Genomic DNA, 22979 nt, shown 5'->3' on the forward strand with positions numbered 1-22979 from the left:
CTACTACTGTTAGTCATCCGACTCCAGGCCTATGCCTACGTCAACACCATCCAAAAAGAAACAAAAACCTAAACGTGCAACCATGACCAAAGAAGGCCCACCTGACTGGCAGTCTTTCACTTCTTCCTTGATGCAGGCCTTTATGGCCCTTAGGCCTTCAGCTTCATCTTCCTCTGCTCTGCCATTGCTAAGCCCTAGACCTGCTTCTGCTTCTCGTCTCCCTTCTCCAGCCTCTCAGGACAGGAAAGAAGAGCAAGACACCTATTAGTCTTCCTCTGAGGAATCCATTTCTTAACACCTCCCAAATTGTTTCACTTCAGGAGTACTACTCCCCAGATGAAGAATCTGTTGAGGGAGACTCTCCTCCAGAGGATATTACATTTGGTGAAAGTTATCTTCAAAATTAAAGAATATTTCAAATAGGACACCTCTCAAATGTCTGAAACTCAGAAGAGATGCTTTGAACTTTTACAGGTAGAATCCCCCTCACCTTCTGCTATCCCACCTGTCATTCCTGCATACTTGGATGCTTTTGCCTCTGCATCAAAAACACCATATTCTCAGCCACCTGCCCCTTAACCCCCAGACCACTTCTACAAGTTGCCTGATGTCCAAAGATTCCTGGTCAACCCCCCCCCCCCCCCCGGCAGACCCAGCTGTGATTGCCACCTATCCGGATAAACAATCCAAACTCATTCCATCTGCTTCACTCTTACCCACTGATAGACAGCAAATCTATGGGTAGGATTGGTAAGATCTATACCTCTTTCACATCGGCTTTTAGAACAATCAACTGTCAGACTCGTATGACCAAATATGCTTTGGACCTGGTCTCTCAAGCTGCCACCCTGCTGGCCACTTTTCCTGACTCCCCCAGAAAAGCTGACATCTCTTCTAAACTTTCTCTGGTGGCTCAAGTAACCAGACACTCAGTCAGATGCAACTGTGATGCTGCAGAAGCTTCTGCTCGCTCTGCAGCATCTGCCACTGTTCTCAGGAGATATTCCTGGCTTAGACTTCAAGTCCAAGATCTTGGATGCCTCCTTTGGATCCCACCTTCCTCTTTGGTAAATAATCTGCAGATCTGTTCAAAAACCTGCAAGAAAAGAGTAAGGAATTACAAGTTTTTTTATTGGTGTCCCCCACCCCCAAATACTACAGGAACTACTCTGCCAAGGCCATACTTGTCAGGCGTAACCCAACCCCTGCTGGATCTACCTCTTCCAGACCTAGAAGAGGTACCAGAAGGCAAACCACTTCCAGGCCAGCTGCCCCTCAGCCTCCCACTAGATAGCCCTTTCAAGACAGAGGAGGCCCCAGTAATGCATGACTGTCTTGACCCCCTACCCCTCTCTGCTTGTCTCTCATTGCCTCCCCTTTTGAAAAACCATCACCACAGACAGATGGGTGTTGGCCATCATCCAAAAGGATACTACTACTCCTGGAAAGAAAAGCCATCTCTAAGAGGCATTCCCTTTTCTCCCCAGAAATCAGACATCTTTTACAAGTCCTGACAGACCACCTGAACTTGGGTACCATAGAACCTCAGGACAGGAGGGAAAAGGCTTCTATTCTCGACTGTTCCTGGTCCCCAAAAAGATGGACCATGGAGACCTGTTCTAGACCTTTCCTTCTTAAATCAATTCTTAAAGGTGCCCACCTTCAGAATGCTATCGCTCCCAAGCCTCCTTCCTCTTATTCCTACCAAGGCTTTCATGGCCACATTGGACCTAAAAGAAGCCTACTTGCACATACCCATACTACCATCTCACAGAAAATGTTTGTTTCTCTGGACTGTCCTCTCATTTCCAGTTTACTGCCTTTCCCTTTAGTCTGTCCACTGCTCCCAGTGTGTTCACAAAATGCCTGGCCCCTGCCATTGCCCATTGCAGGACACAGGGAATTCAGATTTATCTCTACCCAGACGACATCCTGATCCTGGCAGACTGCAAAGAAATCCTTCCAGTCCATCTGCTATGCACTGTCCTTTAAACAAAATCTGGGGTTTACCCTCAACCTCCCAAAAGTCTTCCCTGACCTCAGAACAAGACAAGATATTTCTGAGTTGCAGAATCAAGGCAAACCTAATGAAAGCGTTTCTACCCCAAGACAAGGTCAACTCCCTGACCTCCCATTTCAAAGACCTGCTGCAGACCCAGGTAATCACTGCAAGGCAATTCCTAAGGACCCTGGGCCTAATGGCAGCCACCATCCCTATGCTTCCACTAGCCAGAATGCATAAGCAAAAGTTACAGTGGTATCTAAAAAAACATTTGGTCCCAACATCAACATCCCCTGGAACAAGCAATCACACTCCTACCCTGCCTAACGGCGGAGGTCTGCTGGTGGATTCAGTAAGTCCAGCTCAATCTGGTCCTTCCCCTGCAGCCCACTCTTCCAACCCAGGTAATGCATACACATGCATCAGACTAAGGTTGGGGAGCCACCTTCCTACAGGGTTCAAGCAACATGGCACCCTTCATTAAAGGCCAAGCACATCAATGTCAGAGAAATGACAGCAGTCCCTCCTGGCTGTGAAAGCCTTCAGCCCCTGCTTCTACCAGGAGTTCTCCTAATAGTTACAGACAGTACCACAGTTATGTGGTACCTCAACAAACAGGGAGGGACAAAGAGCATATTTCTTGTGCAGACTAACATTACAGATATGGGATCTAGCCTCTCGCCACACCTTGTCCCTGCAGGCATTCTACATCCTCTCGCAGGACAACAAACAGGCAGACCTTCTGAGCAGGATATCCTCTCCACAACATGAATGGATGCTGGACAGGACCGTCTTCCTGGATATAGTCCACCAGTGGGACACTCGTCAAATAGACACTCGTCAAATAGACCTGTTTACCTCCCCCCAGAACAGACAACTGCAGGCCTTCTGCACCAAGACTTACTCCTGTCTATCTTGGAGAATAAACGCTTTCAGCATTTCTTGGAAGGGGGCGTTTCTGTATGCCTTTCCCCCTTCCCACTGATTCAAAACGTCCTCCTGAAAATCAGGAGACACAAACCAAAAGTCTTGGTGACTCCCTACTGGCCAAGCAGCACTGGTTTCCCCTACTTCACAATCTTGCCATGGGCAATCACTACAAGTTACCCTGAAAGGTGGACCTTCTTACACAACAAAAGGGAACACTGATCCAACCACACTTGCAGATGTTGTCACTGACACTGTGGGTGATTAACTTTTAATTCCCTTCAGGCACCACTACTCAAAGGATGTTCTTTCAGTCCTGAGGGAGGCCAGGAAACCTACTACAAGAAAATCATGCCTAGCTAAATGGGAAAGATTCTCAAAATGGTGTCTGGACAAGGGTAGGGACCCATGCATTGCAGATTCCCCCTAGTTCTAGCATACATGCTTAACTTGTAAAAGGCAGACTATCATAGTCTTCAATTAAAGTTCACCTTTCTGCAATCTCAGCCTGCCTAACTCTAGAACCCCCGTACTAGCCAGGCTCTGTTAAGCTTTTCTTAAAAGGGATCCTACACATAAGGCCTCCATGAAAGCCCATCCCACCACCCGGGGACCTGAACTTCATTCTGGAAAAGCAAACCCAGCACCCATTCGAACCTGCTGGAACAGCTACTCTTCAAATGTATACATGGAAAACAATTCTGCTAGTGGCCATAACTTCAGCCAGGAAGGTGTCAGAACTGCAGGCCTTAATTGCCTGCCCCCCTTACACTACTTTCCACAATGTCACAGCAACACTAAGAACTAACCCCTCCTTCATGCCTAAGGTGGTCAATGATTTGTTGTTAAACCAGTCTATTCAGCTGCCTACTTTCTACCCCTCCCCCACCAATGAAGGTGAAAGGATACTTCACTCTGGATGTACACAGACAGTTGAGATTTTACCTGGACAAAACAAAATCCATTAGGAAATCCAATCAACTCTGTTTCATACCACCCCATGGCCATGGGCAAGGCAATCTCCAAACAAACCATCGCCTGTTGGATCAGAAAAGCCATTTGCCTCTGTTACAGTCACCATGGCAAAAAACTCCCATTAGCAGTAAAAGCTCACTCCACCAGAGCAGTGGCAGCCCTTTCTCAATGGCCTGGACACTGCTTCCATTATGGAAGCAGCCACATGGTCAACCATTCACACTTTCACCAAACACTACAAATTAGACAATGTCTCCAGAACAAGAGCAAGATTTGCCAGGGCAATCCTACAGGGAATTTTTAGAATCAGCCTCTTCTTCCTCCACCCGTCCTTCCATCTAAGCTGTGGTACTGTCCCACAACAAGAATACTGCAACGTAGGAATAGAAGGACATAGAATAGTTGTATAAAATTTTACCTTAACCATAGTACTGAAGGTGTTTCCTTCCCAGAGCCTCAGAATGAGAACAGTGCATTTGATTTTGTAGTCTCTTGCTCAGAGTAAATCCCAACATTCTGTTTACTGCTAAGTACTGCCCATTACTCTGCTTCTAGTGGTATATTCCAGATTTGATGAATTATCCCCCCTCCACAAAAAAGATCCTTTTCTTGTACTGTTATTTCCATTCACCCACCTGTTTATCCCAGGGTGGCTTTGGCCTGTGGACAGTTTAGCAGTTATTGATAAAGTATTATAACTGTATTATTTATACATGAAAAATCTACTCACTAAAAAGCATGGAGATCTTTCTCTGTTGCGTGCTTTCCAAAGCATTGATGTAGTAAGCATGAGAATAAAAGTTCCATACGCATGTGCAGTACATCAACAAAGTGGCAAAGGAAGTAATTTCTTTGTTGTACAGTAGCAATAACTGACTCATGGATGTCGTATATAAAAGATTTACCTGTGGTTGCCTGTGTTGTAATCACTCTGGCTTTTTGCCCGTGTGATTAAAGTACACCAGCCGGGGATAAATCTTCTATATACCACACCCACTTATTGGTCATTTCTAAACTATTTGCTTCTTTCCTGTCTTAACTTGATCAGTCTTTATGTATCTTTGCTTAGACTGTCCAGATCTGACCACCATTTCTTTCTGCTGTATACCAAATGACAACTCTTTGTCCATTTTAATATCCCTGATTTGTAGGAAGTAGTGTTGGTTTCTCTCCCCACCCCCGATGGCATATTGGTTGAGTTGGGTGTGTGCCGAGCTGTGTCCCACCTTTGCAAACTGCTGTTTATTTGATCACAATTCAGTGTTCTCTAGCACTTTACTTTGAGACTGCTGCTTGATTCACTCTTGCTTTCTTGTATTTCCTGTCTCTTTTCTTGCTGGAGAATGTACTGCATGGGAGTCTTCCTAGCCAATACTTAGTGCAGAGAGCCAAATATGTGAGTTGTCATTGGCTGTTTGAGTACCTTTTTTGGGTGTACTTATTACCCTCCTGTCATTTAACCCTTTGCCTCATGGAATTTCGCTTCCTTTCAGACTTTGACATACTGATATGTTTTCCTAGTTTATAGTTGTATTATTATTTTTCTTCATCTCTGATGCCTTGCCAAGTTAGACTAGGGTTCACATCTAGGCAGCATAAGCCCTTCTGAATCTGCCACATATGACAGCATATGCTGCCAAGCGGTGTGCATGCCCTTGGGTGTGAACTAGAGTGGCAGCAGTTTTGTGCCAGTGGAAGCTCCTTGGATGAGAATTCACAGCTGTTATCCTGTACAGAGGAGTTCTCCAAGATAAGCTGATAAAGTGAAAACTTTCATTTCTAAACATTTTTATCTGACTAGTTAAATATATTTTTTAGAGTATAATTCTAGACATGTGGATTTCTATAACCTGTCTTGTAATGCTTGTTAGTAGTTTAGAAGTTTAAACTTCAGCTTGCCATAGTTGAAGGTAGGATTTGGCTTGGGAACTCACTGAAGGTATTTTATTTTGGCTTGGGAAGCCACTGAAGGTATTTTATAAAGTATGCATTTGAACTGTATGCAGTTAATTCAGCAATTGCATTTGATTCTCATCTCTCGCTATGTACTTGTTCTGTGTTTTCCTTGTTGAATATTCGGCATTCCTCATTTTTGTGAAATTAATTGCATTTTCCGTACTGCAAATCCCAAATATTTCTCAGACCCATTTTTCTACCAAGGGTAACTGCTCTTGTTTGAGCAGTACATGATGGGAGAGATCAAGGAAGTCTTTAAGATCTGTAGGTCTGATTAATTTTGCATAGTAAAATGTAAGTATGTATCAGTAATTTTTAAGTTTTAGATGAAATGGAATGAGTCAAATAATGAATCCAGTTTTAAATGTCTCTATATGCTTTGAGTACATTTTGCTTTTTAATTAGGAAAAGTTTGCTTATAAGCCTTGTTCCATCTTTTTAGCTGGGACACCAGGTCAAACAACACCTCAAAGCCAAGCCATTCTGTTGATGCTCATACCGCTGAAGTGAACTGCCTCTCCTTTAACCCTTACAGTGAGTTTATTCTGGCAACAGGATCAGCTGACAAGGTGAGTTTACATCCAATATTACATGGTTTGCTAATGATGAAGAAAATGAGTGGTGTCAAATAGGAATTAATGTTCAAACCTGTATCTGGATGACAGTATAGTCATGTTGTACATCTGTTTTTAAATATTTGCAAGTCTGGAAATAGCTTGCAAGTCTGGAAATAGCTTGCATTTTAATTGTCTGAAGCAGGTAGGTACTTTAGTAGCTTCCACACAGAAAAGGAGACAGTTTTTGGAGCTGGCTGCTGTGTTTTCCAGAAATTCTGTTTTCAAATCTACTTAAGCCATATATGCTTCATATGGTAAAGTGTTAATCGGATGTTTTTTGTTTTAGGTTGCTCTCGCAGTAGTCCTGACTATTGGAATGTCTATCACAGAAGACTGTGATGCTTCTCTGACTTCCATAGCTCAGAAACTTTCCCTTTATGTATTTAGAGGATTCCCTCCCCTACTAGATGGTCAAGACGTCTCCAGTGTAAAACAAGCAACTATACATGCTATATTAGAACTTTCTAGCATTTGTGTCCCTTACCTGGTATGCTTCAGCCTGCTTTGTGGCTTAGGGGAAATAAGTATCTCATTGGAGAATATCTTTTTCCTTTTTTCTAATAGTTCAGGTATGTATTTAATCTAGTTAAAATATAGGTCTTATTTGCTAACTTGAGGCCTTCATCTGGTCTGACATGGTGTGTACACATTTGTCCTCAGTCTCTGGTATGCTGCCAAACAAGAAATGTTGAGGAGAAAGCAGAAGGGGTTTTGGGTGATGTCTTGGTATTCTGAATTTCTGGGTTTCACCCAAGGGTATTGGTACCATCACCTGTAGCTTCCTCATCTGCTCTCTATTTACTGCCCTGGTTTCCATGCCATACAGTAGTACTGGTAGCGCCACTATTTTCTACACTTTACTTTTCAGCTTCTTTGACATGCTTGTCATGTACTGCACCTGCCACTTTGTACCAGTTGGCTGCACCCCCTCTGATTCTAGCTCTGACCTCCTTGTTCAGACCTCCCTTCTCCTTAGCCACTCCTCACAGATGTTCCAGTATTTTCCCTTCTATATAAATTCTAAGCTGCTTCTGAACTCCACCATTTGCTGCCATTAGAAGTGTCTTATCTGTACTGTTTCTTTTCATGTTCCTTCAGTTTTACATTCGATTCCTTTATCCTTTTCTGAAGTGCTTGCTTAGAGTATGCGTGTAATTCCACAGCATCTGCGTACAGTAACTTAGGTCTGTCTTCTTCAACCTGTTTGCTCGTGTAGTCCATCACCAGTATGAACAGCAGTGGGCTTAGAGCTGAACCCTGGTGCACACCCACACCCACCGGGAATCCCTCTGTAAGACCGAGCACTGTTCATACTTGAGTCACTGAGTTTTTGTACATAGCTTGCACTAATTCTTGAAATGATTCTGGGGCTTCAAACCAGTGTAGGATTGCTCAAATCAGCTTTCTTGGGACCTTGTCAAATGTTTCCTCCAAGTCTAGGGATGCCCAGTATGACTCTCTCCTCATCTCCAGCTTCTTCTCCAGTATGTCTTGCAAGCGTTGGATTGGTTGTGCTGTATCCCGATCTGGATACTCTTCTCCCATCTCAGTTTCTACTACTCTGCGTATTTGTTTATCAAGCTCATGCAATGTGACAAGAGTTTGATACCTCTGCACTGCCCACATTTGTGAATGTCTCCTTTGTTCTTTAACACTGGCACTAGTTTGCTTATTCTCCATTCATCTGGGGTATGCTATTCTCTCCTCACTTTCCTGAGTACCCTTGGGAGCCATTTCTACTGTATCCCATCCAGCGTCTTTGTCATATCTGCTGTGACTTCATCTGAGCCTGCTGCTTTCCCTGACTTCATTTTCCTTGGTGCTGTTCTTAATTCTTCTGTGGTGGTCTTAATCTGGCAGTACAGCTTCTGTGGGATTTTCGTCATTCACAAGCTGCTGGAAGTACTCCTTCCATCTGTCTTTGATGTCCTGTGGACTGGTGAGCAGGTTGATGTTCTTCGTGTTTCACTGTTGCAGTCATTACATTTGGATTATCTGCCTGCAGGTATACCTCAGCCAGCCTGAATACCAAAGTCTTCGGATTTCTGTGTCGGATGCTGTCGCTTCTTCCATGACGTCAGGTTGTCAGGGGTATAAAACATGCAGCCGACGCCATTACATCGGTCTTTCTTGCCTTGCGGTGCCCGAAGCAGAAGCAGTTTGCAAGTGCTGATCGGCCGACTCCTGAAATTTTCGTTTTCGAGTTTCAGACCCGAAGTCTTCAAAAACTTTTTTCTTGCTCTAACCAATGTCAGAAAAAATTAACAATTGTCTTGCCTGTGGAAAGCAAATACCAATCAGAGATTTTCATTCTTCCTGCGTCACCTGTTTAGGCCCAGACCACGACGTCCCTCGCTGTCGCTTTTGTGCCTTGTTAAACGCCTGAACTATTCGTCTGACTATTTTTGTAGACATATACTTTCGTTCTCCATCTCCGTACTCCGAAATGGCTTCGTTAAGCCATTTGATTACCGATCTTCAAAAAAAAGTAAGGATAAAGACAGACATACTGCATAGGTCCAAAACTACCGACGATGCTTCTGTTAAGCTAGTCGCCAGTACTCAGTGAGGTGTTTTTGCAGCCCCTGATGCCCACTACTACAGATTTGCAGGCCTCTACTGAGACCCATTCAGAGTCCGGTATGCTGCGAGATGCTTCTTTGACTATGGAAACTGCAGATGACTCTACCTTGGATGGGTCCGGAGCCGCTGTGCAGGCACCGGCTTCTGAGGCTGTATTCAGGCCTACAGACTTTCATATCAAACTGGCATTGTTTCCAACTAAAACTATCTAATTCCTCAGGCCTAAATCTTAAAGGCCAATTATGGGCCTGATGAGGGATGAGTAAAGAGGCACGATGACCTCCCCTGATCTAGATGTGAATCCCTTCATGATTAGGTGGGCTATATAAAATGTTTTTCTAACCACTTTGGCCACGTGGTTTTCAAATGAAAGATTGCTATCAACTTGGGTCCCCAGGTCTCTAATTACTTCTCCCGTACTTAATGGATTACCACCTGTGTGGCAATTTGTGGGCACTTTGTTTTTGCCAAAGGGGATGACTATACACTTTTTGGCGTTTAGCTTGAGGCCATGGCTCTGGCACCAGTCGTCTGTTTCTATGAGGCCCTTTTGTAGGATGCTCGTGTCGGCTGGAGAGTCTATTATGGCGCCTAGTTTGCAGTCATCTGCGAACTTGGTCAGCCACAGTCCTTCCATATTGGCCTGTACCTCCGAGAAATATATACCGAACAAGAGAGTTCCCAGGACTGAGCCTTATGGGACGCCACTTGTAACTGGTTTGGAGTCTGACATGGCTCCAGCAATTCTAACCATGTGGGTTCTGTCCTTGAGCCAGTTTGCAACCCATCTAATGACATAGGGGTTTATATTTAAGCTGGTGAGCTTATCTATAATGCCCGAGTGGGGTATTGTATCGAAGGCTTTTGCGAAGTCCAGGTAGGCTGTATGGACCACCTTCCCCTCGTCAATGGCCTTGGTGACTGTTTCAAAGAAATCGACTAGGTTTAAGAGGCAGGTTTAAGAGGCAGGATCTGCCCTTAACAAAGCTGAACTGGGTAGGATCCAGTGTCTGTAGGTCCCCAATATCTTTATTTACGAGGTCCATGATGATCATTTCCATAGCTTTGCAGACCAAGCTAGTCTGGCTTATGGGGCGATAGTTTCCAGGATCCGTTGAGGCACCACCTTTGCTGTACGCCACTCTTTGGGTACATATCCTGTAGTAAGGCTGAGATTGAACAGTAGTTTTATGTTTGGGTTTAGCTCTTCTTGGAGTTCATGTAGGACGCAGCTCGGGACACCGTCTGGTGCCATTGATGCTGTGTTTTTTGCTTTGGAGAGGGCAGGTCTTACCTGAGCATCTGAGATGTCAGGGGGGCAGCACTCTGCTGGGATAGATATTTGCCCTTTTGGTGGGGGGGGGGGGTTTGCGCTCAACCTGTCAGCTAGGATGTTGGCAATGTCTGTGGGTTCGGTGTATTTTCTGTCATTTTGGACTAATTCTGGGCATATCTGGGAATTCCCACCCAGGTTCCTAACATAACTAAAGAAAGCCTTGTGATTATCCTTAGTGTCCTGTGCAATTTTTCTCTCGAAGCTGGTCTTAGACGATTTTATGAGTGCCCGTAGTTTTTTGCTAATACTGATCGGAGATGCCTTCCCTTTTTGGGATTTTGCTCTATCATGTAGTAGCTTCCTCCTATTGTATAGTTTGTATATGGCTGGGGTCCACCAGACAGGACGCCTGCCTTTGGAGGATTGGGTCTTGGTTTTATTTGGGATTGCGTGATCCATGCATTCCTGAAGGTGTTCATAGAATGCGTTTATAAAGGATTCTACGGTCTGGGCCATATTTTCCACAGGCCCAGGGGCTTTGAAGGATTCCACCTCGGTTTTGAGGAGTGTGAAATTTGCTTTACAGAGGTTTTTCACTGTGGTTTTCTGGGCAGGGGGTGGGGTCGGGATGTGAATATCCAGTGAGATTAGTTTATGGTCTGATCTTACCAGTGAGGGATACACTTCTGCTCTGGAGCATAGAGGCCCATATTGGTGATGATCAGGTCCAGTATGTTTTCCCCTCTTGCGGGAGTGATGACAAGTTGTTCCATAGCTTTTGAGTTTATAAATTCTAGGAACCTTTGGGCTAGGGTGTTGGAGCTAGAGAAATGCTCCCAGTCTATGTTTGGGTAGTTGAAGTCGCCCAATATAATGGTGTTTGGAGAGACCTTCATATTTTCCAGTGTTCTCAGGAAGGCCGAGTGGGGTTCCTGGGTTTGGGAGGGTGGCTTTTTCAATTCTCAGAACCCTTCAAGGCATCCTTTACAAATGCCCCCTTATGATGGTTTTTCCCTTTTTGAGAAGTCAGTCAAAGCGGCACTGGTCCAGAGTGAGAAAGATGGGAAGACACTGTCTGCCATCGGGATCTGCTTCTCCTGTCCTCAAAGATCCTTCTCAAGGGATCAGCGAGGGATGAAGATGTGGTTCCGAAAGTCTCGGGCGTTTTCCTAGGACACTCGGGACTCTCCTTCCTCCAGAAGCAGAGGAGGATATGATAGAAGCTGCCCTAGGGGCAGAGGGGCTCCAAGAAACTTTGGATCCCAAGAACCTTTTTTCTTGGACAAACCCAGGCAGCAGCCCTGAAGGGCTGCCTGATTGCTCGTCTCTTGAGGCAGTCAGGGGTCGACTGTCGTTTTGCCTAGTGGCATGGGAGTCAATAACAGATTGTTGGGTGTTGCAGATTATATCCAGAGGATATTCCATCCCATTCAACAGACCACCGAAGCACCTCCCGGATGTTCCACCTGCACAAAGGGAGGATGCAGCTACAGAAATAGAAAAGCTGCTAGGAAAACGAGTCATCCAGCCTGTCCCTCGAGACCAGTCCAGATCAGGCATTTATTCCAGGTTTAATTTAGTGCCAAAGAAAACGGGGGACCTAAGACCCATTCTGGATCTTTCCACCTTGAACCTGTCTGTAGCCAAGGCAAAATTCCAGATGGTCACCCTTCAATCCATCCTGCCCTTTCTGCAGGCGAATGATTGGATGTGCTTGATCAATCTTCACGACACATACTATCATATCAGGATGGACAAGCGCTCCTGAAGATTTCTCCGCTTCTGGCTAGGAGCCAATCATCAGTTCAGAGCCCTTCCCTTTGGTTTCACCACAGCCCCCAGGGTGTTCACCAAGGTTATGGCAGTAGTAGTGGTTTACCTGAGACTTCAGGGTATTCAGGTCTTCCGTACCTGGACGATTGGCTCTTAGCTGCACCTTCCAGGCATCTACTTTGCCAAGCCAGGGACCATTTCCTCTTGCTAGCGAAAAGACTGGGCATCACCATCAATCTTGATCATTACTGGCCTCTGTTCAGATCTTCATTGGAGCTCGGTTGGACATGATCCGAATGAGTTTTCTTCACCCCAGACAGGGTATACAGTCTCAAATTACATGTTATTTACGTTCTTCAAGCCCAAGTTTTGACAGCAGAAACAGTACTAAGGGCGTTGGCGTCTATGGCGGCCACAATCAATCTGTTACCCTTAGCGCCCCTTCACATCCAGATTCTCCAGTGGACGCTTGCTGTGTTCAATGGTCCCTGTTAAGATCTGCCATTGTCATATCCAGTTTCAATCTCCCGAGTATGCCAGGACTCTCTTCGGTGGTGGATTCAGTCCCCTGACCTAATCAGGGGACGCCCTTTTTATTCTGTCCTTTCCCAAACAGATGCTTCCCAGCTAGGGTGGGGGGAGGCATTTCTCGGGAAGGATGGTCCAAGGCACATTTTCCCCAACTGGATACCAGCTTGCATATCAGTATTCTAGAGATGAGGGCGGTCCTCCTTGTGTTGCAGGCCCTTCATGCCCATCTCCCTCTAGGGACAATTGAGATTCAGACTGATATGTTGGTGGTCTGGTACATCAACAAACTGGGGAACCAGATCTTATCCCATAAGTCGCGAAGCCATGAGAGTGTGGGAATGGGCAATGCACATCCTGTGGCGGTCGTGGACAGGCTTAGGTCTATTCTGATGCCTTACGAGTGGTCTCTGAATCCTTCAGTGGCGGAACAGAAGTGGGGTCATCCTTGCTGCGATCTTTTCGTATCTCCTTCCAAAGTGAAATGCAGCAAGTTCTTCGCTCTGAAACCCCCCTCAGGGGAAAGCCCCCAGAGATGCACTGGTCCATGCTTGGCCTCCCGGTCTTCTGTGTGCTTATCCCCCACATCATCTCATTTTGAAGTTTCTTCAGAAAGCTCTCAGGTTGGGGAGTACTGTGATCCACATCACCCCATTCTGACTTTGCCAAGTGTGGTTTCCCTCCCTATGGTCTCACATAGTCGTTGCACCTTGGATGTTGGATCCAGTTCTCTGAATCTCATCTCTCATCCCTCAGGGATTCCTCACACAGATCTGGACAGTCTGAAGCTCACTGCTTGGCTGCTCCAGTTCCCAAGATAGTTAGAACTCAAGGTTTATCATCCCTATTTAAGACTACTCTGGTGGCGGCTCTCAAGTCTTTCCCCTAGAAAGGTTTATCATAGCAAGTGGAAACGTTTTTTTCCATATGGGCTTTGCAGCGTGGGTTAGACCATTTTACTGCCCCTGTGTCTGCAGTATGAGTTTTTGGTGGGAATTTTTTAGCAGGGTGCAAGTTTCTCCACAGTCAGTCCAGTTGGTAGTGATTTCCAACTTTCATCTGGGGGAAAACATGTCATCCTTGGCTTCTTCTAAACTCTGTAAGACCTGCCTTAAAGGTGCCTTTCTTCTTAGACCCCTCCACCAGTGAAGGATAATACACCCCCGTGGGATCTTACTTTGGTACTTAGGCTTTAATTTCTCCCCCCTTTCGAACCCGCAGCATCTGTACGTTTACAATTTTTATGTTGGAAGACTACGTTTTTGGTCACTATTACTTCTGCCAAGAGGGTGTTGGAACTTCAAGCCTTATCCATAAAGACACTTTATATGATCTTTCACAAAGAGAGATGTTCATCGTGTTTCACTGTTGCAGTCAGTACTCTAGGGTTAACCTGCTGGCAGGCTACCCGCAGTCGGCCTGAATTCCAAAGTCCTGGTCCGGCGTCTGTTGCTGTCATCACTTCCCTGACGTCAGTGCGCCAGGGGTATAAAAAATGCAACCGACGCCATTTTCTTCAGTCTTTCTTGCCGCGCGGTGCCCAAAGCCAAAGCAGTTCGCAAGTGCCGGTCGGCCGACTCCTGAGATTTTCAAAATCGAATTTCAGATCCGAAGTCTTCATTAAAGCTAAGTACTCCATTGGGGAAACTTTTTTCTTGCTCCAGATCGATGTCGGAAAAAGTTAATAATTGTATTTCTTGTGGGAAGCAAATACCTCAAGGATTTTCACTCTTACTGTATTCCTTGCCTAGGCCCTGACCACGACGTTGCTTGTTGTCGGTTTTGTGCTAGATTTAACCAAAAGTGTCGGTACAATTTTGCCTTTCATTACTTCAGCCGAAGATTCAGTTATACTATGCCGTCGGAGCAACCGACCAGAATTTCTATAAAAAAAAAAAAAAAAAAGCAAGGATAAAGACAAGGACAGGCATCCGAGGTCCAAAACTGACGAGGCTTCCGCTAAGCTTGTCGGTTCGCCGGTTCTCAGTGAGGCGCTTTCGCAGCCCCTGATGCCCGCTACCTCAGAGCCACAGGCCACTTCAGTTTCCCACATGGAGCCGACCGGGCCTCTGGAAACTCAAGGTATTGGATCCTCAGAAACTATTCCCTCAGATGGGTCTGGAGCCGCTGTGCAGGTGTTTTCAGACCAACTCGGTTATATGTAAAGCCATCTTCAGCTTCCAAGCCAAAGACTAAAGCAGCACTAAAGACAAAGAAACAAGAACAGCATTCTCCAGGACAGGCTTCTATGCCTAAAAAACAAATGATCAAAATGGCCGAAGACCTTATTACTTTGATCAGGGGTTCCCATCCCCCTCCTGATAAGACGCCTAGGCAAGAGACAGAATATGAATCTTCAGATCAGGTTTCCATTTCCTCTGATTCCTCCTCGGATCAGGAATACTCTCTTCCTCTCTATGAGGATCCTGATGCTGAAGAATCTATTCCTTCAGCTTCTCCTCCAGAAGATTTCTCCTTTGGGGAAACCCTGCATACCATGAGGGAGCACTTTCATTGGGAGAGCCAGGATTACTCAGAATCTAAGAAAAGGCTCAGAGATTTTCTTTTACTTCCTCAGCACAAGCCCTTTGCTATTCCCCCTGTTCTGGACATTGTAGATGATGTTTTTTCAGAGTCCGGCCTCTCTCCAGACTCTATACCCCCTGCACCGGTTAAGCCAGACAGATACTACAGGATCCCAGATTCCCATAAATTTCTTTATAAAAATTCTGCTGCTGACCCAGAAACCATATCTCAGGGTCCTAAGGGAGTCCAAGCTTCAACTGCTAAAAACCCTGTCCCCTCTGATAGGGATTCAAGGGCACTGGACAGATGGGAGAAAAAAGTTTACACTTCTGCTACTTTGGCTGTAAGGGCCTTAAATTGTCAATTTCATATGCTTAAATATCAGCAATACCGAATGTCACTACTAAAACAGAAAATGTTGACTAACTCTGAATGTCCTAAAAACAAGGAAATGCAGGATTTATTGCATGCAGCTGAACAAGTGGGAAAACATACTTTGCAATGTGGTTTTGATTCTTTGGAGGCCTCTTGTAGGGCCGCTGTAATGGGTTCTGTGATTAGGAGGCATGCTTGGTTAAAAGAACAGAATCTGCCTGATCATGTTAAAGCAAAATTTATTAGATGCTCCATTACAGCATGATACTTGGTTTGGTGTTAAGGCAGAAGAGGTGTTGAAGAAAATGGAGGATAAAGCGAAATCTATGCAGACAGTTAAGGATTTTTTACAGGTACAGCCACCTAGATTTAGCAGGAACTGGCCTTCAAAGAATTGGCCCTTTCCAGTGTCAGACAGGCCACAAAGAGGCAGGTACAGGCACCCTAGAGGCAGATCCCAGCCCCAAGCTTCATACAGGCCTAAGCAATGGGGTGCTTCTACCTCCAAAAGCGGAGAAGACAAATCTCAACCTTACAGGAAACAGTCTCAATGACTTTCCTCTACCAGTACCAAGCACTTACCTTTTATAAGCTCCCTTAGGGGGAAAATTGGCACTTTTTTCACAAAACTGGCATATGTTCACCCAGGACAAATGAGTCTTGAATATAGTGTCTCAGGGCTACAGGTTCCACTTTCACACCCTGCCAAAGGCAAGAGGCATGCCAGACCTGCCACACAATCAATGGGCAGAGGCACAAAAACAAGTTTCATCCCTCATGGACATGTTCAGTGAGTATCACTACAGCAGCAGGGACAAGGATTTTATTCACGATTTTTCCTGGCACCCAGAAAGGACAATGCCTGGAGACCAATACTGGACCTGTCTTTTCTAAACACTTTTCTGGACGTTCCAAAATTCAAAATGACCCTGCAGCAGCTTCTGTCCATGCTGAGCAAGAAGGCTTGGCTTGTAACATTGGACCTAAAAGAGGCATACCTTCATGTCCCAATCAGACAATCTTGCAGAAGATACCTCAGATTCATAGCTGGATCAATGCACTACCAATTCTCTGCACTGCCCTTTGGCTTATCTACTGTGCCCAGGGTCTTCACAAAATGCCTGACACCAGTAATTTCTTTCTGCAGACAGCGGAATTCAAATATATCCCTACTTGGACGACTGCCTCATTCAAGCAGAGAACAAGGACATTTTACATCTGGCGTTTGTAAAAAGATTACTAATTTGCCTAGGGTACACAGTAAATGAAAAGAAATCAAAACTAGTACCCTCTCAAGAGATAATATTCCTGGGTGCAAGCTTAAATATAACTCCCAGATGGCTTATCACATGCTAGACAAACAAAGGCAACTGACTTCTTACTTCGAAATTTTGGCAACAAAAACCCAGTTATCTGCAAGAAAAATTCTGCAGGCTTTGGGCTTCATGGCATCCTGCATTCTGTTAATTCCATATGCAAGTCTGCATGTGAGGAAACTACAATGGTATCTAAAAAGTGTTTGGACTCAACATTGCCACAGCCTGGAAAAATCAATTACACTCATTCCCTGCCTGAGACAGGAGTTTTGATGGTGGGCTCAGGCCTGTCACCACAACAAGGGACAGCCTTTCACTTTACCCACTGCCAGGCAGACAATAACAAGAGATGCGTCAGATTATACCTGGGAGGCCCACATGGCAGGAAAATGTATTCAGAGCACATGGCCCACAAGCCAAATACATCTTCATATCTATCCAAAAGAAATGCTGGCTGTACAAAATGCTCTGACAGCTTTCAAGGACATCTTCATCCAGGACAACTGCTGATAGACTGACAATACTACAGTCATGTGGTACATAAACAAGCAGGGAGGCACCCATTCCTACCCCCTTTGCAGACAAGCCATGATTTTGTGGAACACAGCACTGACTTATCAAGTACACCTGCAAGCTCAGTTCCTGCCAGGAAAGACAAATACTCTGGCAGACGAAATGAGCAGAAACCTCATTGATCCTCACTAGTGGAAACTAGATCCACAAATCTTCAGCATGATAAGGAAATGGAGACGCCCAGACATAGATCTATTTGCCTCCCCTCACAACTGCCAACTACAGAGATTCTGCACAAGGACTTAACACAAGCTAGCATGGAAGGTGGATGCTCTATCATTCAGCTGGAAAAACCTTAACAGTATATGCCTTTCCTCCACTACCTCTCCTCCCCAAAGTACTCCTAAAGATCAGACAAGAGAAGCCAAAAATTATCCTGATTGCCCTAGACTGGCCGCGCCAGCACTGGTACCCAGTCCTAAAGAGCTCGTCTCAAGGCCTAGCCTGGATATTGCCTCAAATTCCTCATTTACTGACCCAACAGAACAATCAGATACTGCACAGCCAACTCAAAACTCTAAATCTGGCTGCATGGCGGATAATGTAACCATTCAGAACACACCCCTCTCAAAAGCAGTTATGGATGTTATTCTGGAGGCCCAGCACCAGAAAATCATATACAGAAAAGTGGAAGAGATTCTGTGCTTTGAACCAGGCACAAGGATTTGACATGCTTGTACCAAATATTCCTCAGATTTTACAATACTTAACTGAGATGTTGGACAAAGGCCTATCCTTTTCATCGATTAAAATTTCATGCCTCTGCCATTTCAGCTCATTACAATACGGACCCACCTATGTTTTCACATCCTGTACTAAGGCAGTACCTCAGAGGGGCCAAAAACATAAGACCCCCAAGAAGAGCACCAATACCTGCATGGGACCTCAATCTTGTCTTGGAAAAACTCACACTGCCTCCTTTTGAGTCAGCTAATACAGCTGAGATAAAAATTCTTATGGAAAACAGCTCTGCTCTTAGCAATAACTTCAGCAAGAAGAGTCTCAGAGATACAGGCACTAATGGCGGTTGAACCTTTTATAATTTTCCATCCGGACAGGGTTTCTCTGAGGACAAACCCAACATTTATGCTTAAGGTAGTGTCCAGTGTGGCTCTTAATCAAACAATTCATTTGCCTAACTTTTATCCGAACCCACAGAATAAAGGAGAGAGATTTCTACATTCTTTGGACATACGCAGACAGCTACGCTTCTACTTGGACAAAACTAAAGCTTTCAGAAAATCTGAGCAACTCTTAGTGGCATATGTTGCAGGATCTCAAAGAAAAGCAATCTCAAAGCATCCAATTTCCAAATGGATAGCCCATTGCATTTGCTTCTGCTATTCTGAACAGGCTTTGCTGTATTCTGGACTTTTGGATAGTTCTTGTGTTGCCCATTTCCTTATTTGGATAGAGGGAACTTTCTTTGCTCACCAATGGGAGTGGGGAGCCTTGAGCAGCCTATCTATCCCTGAAGGCGTGACCTCAGCACAAGAATCTTGTAGTAATTGGCCGTTTTGGGCCATTTCTAGCTCTTTGAAGTTCCCTGCATAAAAACCCGCTTTAGCGCGATTGTGCGCATAGCACAGCATAGGGTAGCACCGCTTAATCGGGTTTAAACTATTCCTGGCTCCACAACGCCTGCTCTTCACTTTTTCCCTTAGAACTGCTCTTTCTCTCTCAAATTAAACACCCTATTCTCAATCTAAGGCCCTGCACTTGCCCAAATAAGCAATCTTACAATCTAGCACTAATAAACTAAAAGCACTACATCCTCATATACTCTCCAAAATTACCTTGTCCCCTATTGGTCCTTTCTAATTAAGTGATGAGAGTTCCCTTTATAACATGTCCAAAGGTCAGTTAATGGTTTCCTCTCCAGTCCAGCTGGTGAGTCTGGGAATCCTGAGGCAACGTTACAACTGCCTCATGTACATGGACAACCCTTTCCTCCTCCAAACAGGTTCAAACATATGTGAGAGATGCAACCATATAGCCAAACTGGAGGCTGAGCTCTCTCACCTCAGAACTGGTGAAACCAGTCAGGAGGAGAAGGTAACCTCACACAACACTAATCCAGTCTCACATAGTCCTACCACAACAGCAAACCAAACACATAAACACACAAAAACATACTCGGAGGCTCTAAATAAAAAATCTACCTAAGCAACAGAGACCTCCAAAGCAGACACCCAAGCAAACGCTACCCCACAGCAAAACACGTGCAACACATAGCTCACAGTCAGTGTGCCAAGCAGTCACAGCCCTTAAGGCTGAATAACACACCTGATACACTTGTAATAGGTGATTCTATAGTCAGACACACTGACGTCCCGCTTACCAAGCTGAACAAGGAGAAGGTCACAGTGAGCTGCCTGTTGTGCGCTAGGATCCGCCACATAACGCAAGCACTCAGGTCACTCCAAAGCAAGTACAAATATGATTCTTTCATAACAGTGGGCAAAACTGCCTTTCAGTTTATAGCATGCTACAGACCACCATCTCAAAATCAGGAATCCCACTCGGCTTTCCTGAAAACATTGGAGAACATGAAGATCTCTCCAAACAGCATTATATTGGGTGACTTCAACTACACAAACATAGACTGGGAGCATTACTCAAGTCCCAACACCCTAGCCCAAAGAGGGAAAACATACTTGACTTGATCATCACCAACATGGGGACCCTATGCTCCACACCAGAAGTATACCCTTCATTGGTAAGATCAGACCATAAATTAATTTCACTGGATATCCAAAACCCGACCCCCAGCCCAGAAAACCACAGTGAAAAACTTCTTAAAAGCGAACTTCACACTTCTCAAAACCGAGGTGGAATCCTTCAAGGCCCCCGGGCCAGTGGAAACTACTGCCCAAACCACAGAATCCTATATAAATGCATTCTATGGACACCTCCAGGAATGCATGGATCATGCTATCCCAAACAAAACCAAAACCCAATCGTCCAAAGGCAGGCGTCCAGTCTGGTGGACCCCAGCCATAAATAAGTTGTACAACATAAGGAGGAAGCTACTACATGATAGAGCGAAATCCCTAAAAGGGAAGGCATCTCTGATCAGTACTAACAAAATATTACGATCCCTCATAAAATCCTCCAAGGCCAGCTTCGAGAGAAAAATTGCACAGGACACTAAAGACAATCACAAGGCTTTCTTTAGCTATGTTAGGAACCTGGGATGCAACTCCGAGATATGCTCAGAGTTGATTCTAAACGACAAAAAATACACTGAATCCACAGACATTGCCAACATCCTGGCAGACAGTTTCAGTGCAAACTCCCCCCCCCCCCCCCCCAAAAGAGCAAATATCTATCCCAGCAGAGTGCAGCCTCCCTAACATCTCAGATGCTCAGGTGAAAGCTGCCCCCTCCAAAGCAAAAAACACTGCTTCAATGGGACCAAACGGAGTCCCGGGTTGCGTCCTACATGAACTCCAAGAAAAACTAAACCCTCACGTAAAACTGCTCTACAATCTCAGCCTCACTACAGGATATGTACCCAAAGATTGGCATACAGCAACAGTGGTCCCACTCCACAAAGGTGGTGCCTCAACGGACCCTGGTAACTAGCGCCCCATAAGCCTGACTAGCCTTATCTGCAAGGCCATGGAGAAGGATCATCATGGAACTCATAAACAAAGACATTGGGGACCTACAGACACTAGATCCTACCCAATTCGGCTTTGTCAAGGGCAAATCCTGCCTCTTGAACCTGGTCAACTTTTTCAAAACAGTCACCAAGGCCATAGATGAAGGGAAGGTAGTCCATACAGTCTATCTGGACCTCGCAAAGGCATTTGACACAATACCCCACTCGGGCATCATAGATGAGCTGTCCAGCTTAAATATAAACCCCTATGTCACAAGATGGGTTGCTAACTGGCTCAAAGACAGAACCCACAGTCAGAATTGCCGGAGCCATGTCAGACACTAAACCGGTTACAAGTGGTGTCCCACAAGGCTCTGTTCTGGGACCTCTCTTGTTTGGCATATACTTTTCCGAGGTACAAGCCAACACGGGAGGACTATGGCTGACCAAGTTCGCAGATGACTGCAAACTCGGCACCATAATTGACTCTCCAGCTGACATGAACATCCTCCAAAAAGGTCTCCGAGACAGATAACTGGTGCCAGAGCCATGGCCTAAAGCTAAATGCCAAAAAGTGTATAGTCGTACCCTTTGGCAAAAACAAAGTGCCTACAAATTACCACATAGGTGGTAACCCATTATGTACGGAAGAAGTAATTAGGGACCTGGGGACCCAAGTTGATAGCAATCTCTCCTTCGACAACCACATCATCAAAGTGGTTAGAAAGACCTTCTACATAGCCCACCTTATCACAAAAGGATTCACATCTAGATCAAGTGAGGTAATAGTGCCCCTTTATTCATCCCTCATCAGGCCCATCATAGAATACAATGCCCCTTTTGGGATGTACCTTACCTGACACCTGCAACAACTAGAAAGACCCCAAAAGTACCTCACAAAGAGGATCAAGGGACTCCAACAGATCCCATATGCTGCCCGGTTAAAAAAACTCTAGCTCTACTCAGTTGCATACTGCCTACTTCGTGGCGATCTATGCCTGACATACAAAGCTATGTCCAACCCAGAATTAATGGACATGCTCCACCTCAGAAAATCTAAATCCCTTAGAACCACGCGCTTGAGGGACTTGAACCTCAGCACAGAAATAAATAGAACATGCTGGAGGGACAGATTCATAACCCAGAGGCTCCCTTCGCTCTGGAATAGAATCCCAGTCCATGTTAGGCAGAGCACCTCACTGACTTTCTTCAAGAGGAATCTTGATGAGTGGATGGGAGATCGTTACCCCGGGGATTACTTCTGTGTCACTACTAGACAGAGGCACAGTAAACTAACCTTAGGGCACAGCAAACTCAAATCAAAGGGTGGCGAAAGCCAAACACACTCAGGCTAGGCTTATAAATGCCCCAGGGCAGATAGCCTAGTATGAACCTATGAACTTATGGCAAATCAGTGCCCAAGGGCATCAGGCCACACTCAACCAGAGCAACAGCTACTTCAGCAGCCTTCCTCAGAGGAGTTACCAACTAAGGACATTTTGGAGGCTGCAACTTGGACTTCAGTGCACACTTTTACAAAGCACTACTACTTGCCTCTTTACTCTAAATCCAGAGCGGGCTTTGCCACTGCAGTTCTGCAGGGCCTCATAGCCACTCCTAATTCTATTTAGGCCCAGCCACCGAACCTCAGCTTTGGGATTCAACCCAAGAGTAATGACTGCAACAGTGAAACACGATGAACATAGTACAGTTGTGTATCTGCCATAAATGTAGATGTTAGTGTATTCACTGTTGCAGTCCAGGTTACCCTCCCACCATCCCCCTTTCTTTGCTTGGACTTATCTGTACTTCTCTATTCTATACAACCTATGTGGTGTATTTGCTTGTAAATGAAGGTATTCTTTGTCAGTGCATGCTTTTTTATAAGCAGATTTTTAGCCTTCCCTTTTGGGGGCACCTGACATCTGGGGCAAGAAAAACTGAA

At 45.2% G+C, this 22979-nt stretch overlaps 1 protein-coding gene across 1 annotated transcript in view; it reads left to right on the plus strand.

Moving 5' to 3' along the window:
• Positions 1 to 22979, plus strand: part of RBBP4 (RB binding protein 4, chromatin remodeling factor) — a 677648-nt gene that overhangs the window by 388652 nt on the left and 266017 nt on the right. The window contains 2 exon segments of the mRNA XM_044059943.1: positions 2244 to 2257; positions 6303 to 6429. Of these exon segments, the coding sequence (XP_043915878.1) occupies positions 2244 to 2257; positions 6303 to 6429 (141 nt within the window).

This window comes from Protopterus annectens, chromosome 1.part2 (assembly GCF_019279795.1).
Source record: "Protopterus annectens isolate FY-2018-M chromosome 1.part2, PAN1.0, whole genome shotgun sequence".
In the NCBI taxonomy this organism is placed as follows: domain Eukaryota; kingdom Metazoa; phylum Chordata; order Ceratodontiformes; family Protopteridae; genus Protopterus; species Protopterus annectens.